This window comes from Phytophthora cinnamomi, assembly GCF_018691715.1.
Source record: "Phytophthora cinnamomi strain GKB4 chromosome Unknown Contig72, whole genome shotgun sequence".
NCBI lineage: Eukaryota > Oomycota > Peronosporomycetes > Peronosporales > Peronosporaceae > Phytophthora > Phytophthora cinnamomi.
The window spans coordinates 1-8,224 of NW_027151005.1; the positions used below are offsets into that span (position 1 = coordinate 1).

Below are 8,224 nucleotides of genomic sequence, written 5' to 3' on the forward strand. Positions count from 1 at the left end.
CCCGCGGTACCACCACGTCAATAATAAAGAAGTGTTGCCAGTTAGCGTTCAATAACGAAGCGCTGGTAATAGCGCCGGTATACAATAATCACCGGGCGAGTAGCGCCGAATTCAGGCGGGGGCCATTGCGCCATTGGCGTTGCGAAGTTTCCGGACACTGTTCTTCTGGAGAGTAAGATAAACCGATTGTTAGAAACGCGTCCAGGATTTGATATTATAAACAATGTAATCGCCTAAAATGAACAGCTGTCATTGTTTAGCCAATCTCCTTTAGCCAGTTTTCGCGTTTTTATGATGGGTTTGTTGTGAATAATCGCACAGAATAGACGGTATGACATGAATGATATTCCATTCTGTATGATACTACAGAATAAACAATGAGGGGTTAAATATCCGTGCTTCTTAATGAGAATTCGGTGATAGATAAAATGTGTGCAGCTGCTTCGTAGCCGCAACATCTACCTTCCAACGGAAGTGAAAACAACCTTGGTTCAGGGAAGTTTTCTCGCGCTATATAGCTATTTTGATGTGCCCCGAACGTTACCTGTGACTGGGAATACATTTCGCGCCAACAGTTTGCAGTGCTGGTGAACCAGCGAGCTGGTCTCCCAGGATATAGCTAAACATACTGCGAGAAAGGGTTTACGCGCTGCCGCCCGTGATGAAAACAACAACGATATATGTAGATAGAAGAACATCGCTTGTGTTAAATGTATCTCTCTTAGTCTTTCCAGTCGTTAACTCCGCCCTCTCCTCTCTCGGCTACGCACGAGGGAGCTGGGAGCACCTTCGGCACAACGGTGACAGCCTTCATATCCAAGACCAGCGGTTTCCATCTGCGTTTAGCGGACAGCACCTTGAACCAGGACTACGAAGTCCGACCAGCGTTCACAAGACTCCAGTATTTCCCAGTCTGAAGACACAAGTCTCCATGTCGTACTCTTCCCCTCTCGTCTTAGACGATGTCGACAGGAAAGATGACCTGTCCAGGAATAGCACTCCAGCGGATCAGTTGCTCAGCTCCTTATGCAGAGCTTCGTCGTCAAGCAAAACGATTCAAGTCGGATCATGGTTCTCCAGTCGCACCTCGTCGAATCAGCCCGTATTCGTCCCAAATTTGTGAATTGACACAGCATCACACCCACCCTCACGGCCTTCAAACATGTCGGACCTTCACCGAGCGCGAGCTGGAACAGCGAGCGTAACGGGTTGTGATGAACGGTATGCCAAGTAGAGCAAGTGTAACGGTTGTGATGAATGGTATGCCAAGTAGTGAAGTGAGTGTAACGTGTTGTGATGAACGGTATGAAACAACCTGACACAGCGAGCGTAGCGGGTTGCGAAGAACGGTACATCGAGTAGCGTAACGGTTTGCAATTAACTGTAGATACGTCGGAGTGGGCGTATACCACTGAGCTGGAACAGCGAGCATAACAGTCTGCGATCAATCAGCACACCCACCGCCGCGAAGCGGCGTCAGCCAGTCCGACATACAATATAAAATCCGTGAAGATGTGCCCCTCCATGGTCGACTTCCACAACAGTCTAGTCGTCAAACTCATTGTCACTCTCGTCGGACTCCATAACTGAATTGTGCCTGGCCTCGATGATGGTTCTCGAAAGCTCGTGTAGAGAAGAGATCACAATTCAGGTGTAGCATTAGAAGAGCGTATTTGGTCTTTACTTGAGACTTCGGCGCAGTAGCCCGTGATGACTTTCACCTCGGAAAAGCAATGTTCAACGACAACAGACGTCGGAGGGATCCATGCCGTGTCGATGTAAGCCTGATGGTTGACGCCTCTACTGCCTCCCTCTTGCACTTGATATCACGCTGCAGCTTCAATATGGTCTGGTTGATCGGCTACTTTGGCTTGGAAGACCTCGTCTCGGCACCAGTCGTAGCGGGTCCAGGGTTCTTAAGAAGACGAGTTGCGAATGGTGTCGCTGCCCTCGTAAGAGCCTTCTTCTTCTTCAGCTTGACGAGCACATGCTCGAACATCGTCGATTTAACTACTTTTGCGTTTGCTCCGAGCTGCTCTTTGCCACTTCCATGCTGGACTGTCAGCATATCAACCACGTCTGCGACCGTGCTGAAGCTGGTGGTTGCATACGCAAACACCCTGAGATCCTCATGCAGTTCGCACGAGAGACGGAAGTCTGGCAACAAGTCTGGAACCACCTATTTCGTGTATTATACTGTATGTTGATTTTGGAATAGATTTGCAATCAAATTTCATGCAACCCACCGCAGCACGATCAATATTTCCATCTAACAATCACAATATATTGACGAGTGCAATAATTGTTTTCCAGCCCTCAGCACGCGCTCAATATGGTTATAGCCCGATTTGCTCCGCAGTTTTGACTTTGAGCACGCCAACAGCATCTCCAACATTAACTCAACACCTATGCTAGACGCTAAAACCTTTTAACGTAGCTGAAGCGGAACCTCCCTAACTCTTGCCACGATGCTACGGATGATGGCGAAGTAGCCCCGTCGCCGCGCGCTCGCTGCGAGAAGGCTTTTCCACGTGCCTCGCGCTTGCAGCAGCGACATCTCCCCGTATAACGCGTCTTCTGTCGTGAAGGGTGCTGGCGCAGGGTTACCAGCACGTCGCCGCTAATGCACAATCGCTGACTGCGCCAGCACTCCACGCGCGCGTGGTGATGGTAACCGTCGACCAACTGAAGATCTGCAGTAAACCACAGCCGCCCCGGCTGATCCACTCGCATTTCGCGATATAGTTCCATTTCAATTCCTGACACCCGATGCCATTCCGTTTGAAACTGCGAGAACATCGCTTACCTTCAATATCCAATAGCGCGCGCCAGTCACACCTCGGTCGACCGAAGAAGCAACATGCGCGCCCGACATCTGCGACCTCCAGCCGAACCAACTGCGAGATGACCTGACCACCGAAAAGGAGACCGAACCAGTGTCGTCGCGAACCGACCTGAACCACTGCTGTTACCGATACGGCCGACAACCTGCTCGCTGGGTTTACACGGCTTCCTTCCCGATGACCCACGTATCGTCCAGTCGTTTCGATATTTATGCGGCGCGTGCACTTCACTGAACGCCACATCTTGGATTCTGCTGCGCCAGAGCACAGGGAACGTTGTTTGCTGACAAGTTGATACGCTTCACGCATCTGAGCTACGAACGTTCCAGCCTGCGAAATTCTGGCCGCTCAGGATGCCCGTTCGCGGCCTCCGCGCGTGGAAGTGTTCGTGCGTGTACACGGCAGCGATGACTTCTTCGCCAGTTGCCAGCGCAGCGACGTCGCTCGACGTGCTCAAACAATCGACTGGAGCTCCACGAAGAGCACGAGCAGCGCACGTAGAGCGTTTGTCCAGGACGGAGCGGGCGTACTGGCGGAAGAACGCGCGCATCCATTTCAATGTTCGCCGAAAACGCCACATCGCGCCTGAGCCGCGCTGCGCGCAGATCCAGGTCGGCCATGCACGGTTCATTGCGGCATCCTCCTCAACCTTGCCAATGGCAGCGATCGCCGTTTATCCTTTCGGCGTTTGACAAAGTTTCGAAAACAAAGGAGTTTAATTCGTAGCGCCGTTTGCCATGGATATGTACGATTGCTCATCGGCGTAAGACGCATAGTCCTCAGTGGAGCCCAGCGCAAGAACGAATACGAAGCGCTAAATTCTTGAAACGAGTGGACGCATTCGCGTACCACCGCAACTTGTCCTCGAGCAGGTCGGACGATGGAGGAGAGAGCGCCAAGTGGCGACGTTGGGCTTGATGCTGCGCGTCAGTGAAGAAAGGGTCCATGCGACTTCATGGGGGCGCACCCGGATGCGCAATGCCGGTGGATGGTGCTCGGCCGGCCAGTTGTTGTCGAAGGCGGTTCCGCCGCTAAAGCCGCGCACGACCATTTAGGGCAATTCGGACGTATTGGCGAGGTCACGACACCCGCAGGATGCGGAAGAAGGCAGGCGTGGCGGTGAAGGTCGTGAAGCGGAATTTGCGCACGGCGAAGCGTTTGATGACGCCTGATGATAGCGGTTGCGTTTAAGCCGTTTTCCTGAATGGTCGGTGGAACACCAGTGGTTCGTGCCGCGTGCGGATGGTCGGCGAGTTTGACGCGGGCCAGCGTGCCACCTGGCCTCCAGGTTGTTGTCGGACTGCGTGGCGGCCGCCATCTTGCTGACCTCGACGCACTCGCCGGGCGGAGGCTCACGTCGCTCGTGGCCTCGAAGCGAACACGGCCACGACTACGGCGCGCCGTGCGAAGGTTCGGGTCGCCAGCTCCACGCGCACGCTGAGCGACGTGCCGCAGTAGCTGCGGTCGATGTGCTCGGGGCAGCAGTGCGGGAAGCACCTGCACGGGTGAACGGACCCGACGCCAGCAGCAGCGAGGTTACGAGTCAGCTTTGGTCTCACATTGACGGGATTAGCGCCAGGCGCGTACCGTAGAATCTTGAGGCCCTTGGTGCGTGTTGCTCCTGTGAGAGCGGCGGCAGCGTCAGCACACAGGCAAATAGGCAGGCAGGCAAATGAACAGGCATGCGAGTGAGTGAGTGAGTGCGTCGCCGCTCGGTCATCGGACAGAGAGCAACGCAGTGCATTTCTTTTTTTTTTGTATTGTGCTTCTGTGCTTGGCTGGTGCTCGAGCAGCGGTAGCTTTGCAGCGTCCTGCGTGCGTACCTCTTGTACTCGGCTGGAAGAGCTGCGCGTGGCTACCGAGGCGGAAGAAGGTGGCGCGCGCCACCTCCAGGGGAGGCGGCGGGGAACCGCGGCCATCTTTCCGGATTGCCAAGCAGCGGTTCGATCGAGTATCCGCCTCTTCTTTGGACTCGCCGAGGTTGGACTCGCGGACCAGCGAGACAATTCAGCGCTTATTAAACAAGGAGGGAGGGCTGGTGGACAAGAGTTTAAAATTTAAAACAACGGAGGCGGGAAGGAAGGCTGGTGGACGGAAGACTGCGAGGTGACTGCATTACACAGATGACACGAGGAAGAGGTGTCCGTCCACCAGCCGCCGCCATTGCCCCGCTTTAAAAATTCGACATACCAGCGCAGCCTCGCGGGCTGGACGACCTGAACATAATTACAGCGCAAATGTCTCGGCAGTGGTCCGCGAGTCCAACCTCGGCGAGTCCAAAGAAGAGGCGGATACCTCGATCGAACCGCTGCTTGGCAATCCGGAAAGATGGCCGCGGTTCCCCGCCGCCTCCCCTGGAGGTGGCGCGCGCCGCCTTCTTCCGCCTCGAGTGCAGCCACGCGCAGCTCTTCCAGCCCGAGTACAAGAGGTACGCACGCAGGACCGCTGCAAGCGCCCTCTAAGCCGCTCGAGCACCAGCCAAGCACTAGAAGCACAATACAAAAAAGAAAATGCACTGCGTTGCTCTCTGTCCGATGACCGAGAGCGGCGACGCACTCACTCACTCACTCGCATGCCTGTTCATTTGCCTGCCTGCCTATTTGCCTGTGTGCTGACGCTGCCGCCGCTCACAGGAGCAACCGCACCAAGGGCCTCAAGATTCTACGGTACGCGCCTGGCGCTAATCCCGTCAATGTGAGACCAAAGCTGACTCATGTAACCTCGCTGCTGCTGGCGTCGGGTCCGTTCACCCGTGCAGGTGCTTCCCGCACTGCTGCCCCGAGCACATCGACCGCAGCTACTGCGGCACGTCGCTCAGCGTGCGCGTGGAGCTGGCGACCCGGGCCTCGCACGGCGCGCCGCCCAGCCGTCGTGGCCGTGTTCGCGCGCTTCGAGGCCACGAGCGACGTGAGCCCCGCCCCGGCGAGTGCGTCGAGGTCAGCAAGATGGCGGCCGCCACGCAGTCCGACAGCAACCTGGAGGGCCAGTGGGTGGCAGGCACGCTGGACCGGCCGTCCAAACTCGTGACGACCATCCGCACGCCGGGCGCGCCGCCGGACGACCACAAGCCGCTGGTGTTCCACCTGAACGGCAAGCCCTCTCGCGCTGGTACTACGACTGGGAGAGCGGCGCCAACAAGGCGCAGCGCATACGCCTCATGAAGCACGTGCTCAAGGCCTACGTCGTCGAGCGCTGCGCCGTCGACCACCAAGACAACCTCACGGACTTCACGAGCCGCCACGCGCACACGCAGCTGTACCGCATCCTGGACGTCGTGACTTCGCCCGAGTTCACCGTCATTTCCTACCGCCGCGCGCCGTCCGACCAGTACCAGTTGCCTTACGTGGATGGCGCAGCACTGGGTTACGCGGACGCGGCTGAATACGCGCCAGAGCTCGACAACAACAGTGGCCGAGCGTACGAGCACCATCCACGCTCATCTATTGCCAGGAGTACCGAGGTGCGCCCCCCGATGGAAGTCAGCATGGACCCTTTCTTCACTGACGCGCAGCATGCCAAGCGCCAGCGCACGTCGCCACTTGCAGCGTACTCTCCTTTCTCCATGGAATCGTCCGACCTGCTCGAGGACAAGTTGCGGTGGGAGCACGCGAATGCGTCCACTGTGGCCGTGTCGAGGAATTTAGCGCTAGCGTATTCGTTCTTACGCTGGGCCCCGCTGAGTGACTATGCGTCTTACGCCGATGAGCTCGTACAGTTAATCCATGGCAAACTGCAGGAGGCGCTGGCGGGACCTGCGAACGAGCCCAGCAAACTCAACTGTTTTTCGAAACTTGTGCTGGACCAGACCGAAGCCGATCAAGGATCGGCCGGCGCCTCGTTCTCCGCCATTGGCAAGGTTGAGGCGGATGCCGCAATGAAGACTGTGCCACCCGACCTGGAGAAGCTAGCGCGCGCGCTGGCGCAGGCTGCGCTGTGGCTGTTTTCGGCGGGCACGTTGAAATGGATGCGCGCCTTCTTCCGCCAGTACGCCCGCTCCGTCCTGGACAAACACGCTCTACGTGCCTGCTTCGTGCTCTTCGTGGAGGAGCTCCAGGATCGGTTGGACGAGCACGTGTTCGAGCAGACGCCGCTGCGCTGCTTGGTCAACGTGGCCGAAGAAGTCATCGCCGCCGTGTACACGCACGAACACTTCAACGCGCGGAGGCCGCAAGTGCGAGGCATCCTGAGCGGCCAGAACTTCGCAGGCTGGAACGCGTTCGTAGCTCAGATGCGTGAAGCGTATATCAACTTGTCAGCACAAAACAGCGTTCCTGTGCTCTGGCGCAGCAGAATCCACAAGACATGACGTTCGGCGAAGCACACGCGCCACGCAACTCCATCGAGAACGACTGGAACGATACGTGGGTCATGGACGTGGAGGAAGCCGTGTGGAAACCCAGCGAGCAGGTTGTGGCCGTGGGTATCGGTAACAGCAGTGGTTCTAGGTCGGTTCGCGACGACACTGGTTCGGTCTCCCTTTTTTCGGTGGTCCAGGTCATCTCGCAGTTGGTTCGGCTGGAGGTCGCCTTGGATGTCGAGGCGCGCATGTTGCTTCTTCGGTCGACCGAGGGTGTGACAGGCGCGCTGGACTGTATGCGCATAGTACTGGATGGTGAGGAACGCGTGTTCTCGCAGTTTCCAAACGGAATGGCATCGGGTGTCAGTGCAGGTGGAAATGGAGACTATATCGCCGAAATGCGGGTGGATCAGCCTGGGCGGCTCGTGGTTTACCTGCAGATCTTCACTTGGTCACAAGACGGTCCGTCCTACCGCGCGCGCATGCGACTGGAGTGCTGGCGCAGTCAGCGATTGTGCATTAGCGGCGACGTGCTGGTAACCACTTCGCCAGCATCCTTCACGACAGAAGACGCGTTGTACCTGGGGGAGATGTCGCTGCGAAGCAAGCGCGAGGCAGTGCAGAAAGCCTTCTCGCAGCAGCTTCGAGAAAAGCGCGCGGCGACGGGGGCTACTTCGCCATCATCCGTAGCATCGTGGCAAGAGTTAGGTAGGTTCCGCTTCAGCTACGTTAAAGGGTAACTTCTAGCGTCTAGCATAGGTGTTGAGTTAATTGTTGGAGACTGCTGTTGGCGTGCTCAAAGCGTCAAGTGCGGCTAAGCACACGGGCAATATAACATCATATTGAGTAGCGTGATGCATGCTGACTTTCATTACTTGCGGGTGGCTGGCCTTTTCATCTAATTCAGATACAACGTTGATAAGTTCAAACTGAAACAGGACACTACAGTCAAAAATAAATAGCGACTGTGTTTTCGAGTCGGAGTCAACGAGTAGCATCAGTTAGGAAAATTGGTATGATTCATTACCCTTTAACAGGAAAAAAATAGCAGCAGAAGCAAAATAAATCCGCAGAACCCGTTAGA

At 56.3% G+C, this 8,224-nt stretch overlaps 2 protein-coding genes across 2 annotated transcripts; one reads left to right on the plus strand and one right to left on the minus strand.

Annotated features, from left to right (window-relative positions):
• Window positions 1-4,195: 4,195 nt before the first annotated feature.
• IUM83_19134 (uncharacterized protein) lies at window positions 4,196-4,841 on the minus strand (the record flags this gene model as incomplete). Its single annotated transcript, XM_067944167.1, has 3 exons — window positions 4,196-4,340; window positions 4,431-4,464; window positions 4,667-4,841. The coding sequence occupies 3 exons, from the start codon at window positions 4,839-4,841 to the stop codon at window positions 4,196-4,198; spliced, it is 354 nt and encodes a 117-aa protein (XP_067785976.1).
• A 239-nt stretch (window positions 4,842-5,080) lies between these two features.
• Window positions 5,081-7,880, plus strand: IUM83_19135 (uncharacterized protein; the record flags this gene model as incomplete). The annotated part of the gene is made up of 5 exons (XM_067944168.1): window positions 5,081-5,271; window positions 5,477-5,509; window positions 5,602-5,917; window positions 5,968-7,062; window positions 7,134-7,880. The coding sequence occupies 5 exons, from the start codon at window positions 5,081-5,083 to the stop codon at window positions 7,878-7,880; spliced, it is 2,382 nt and encodes a 793-aa protein (XP_067785974.1).
• Window positions 7,881-8,224: the final 344 nt, after the last annotated feature.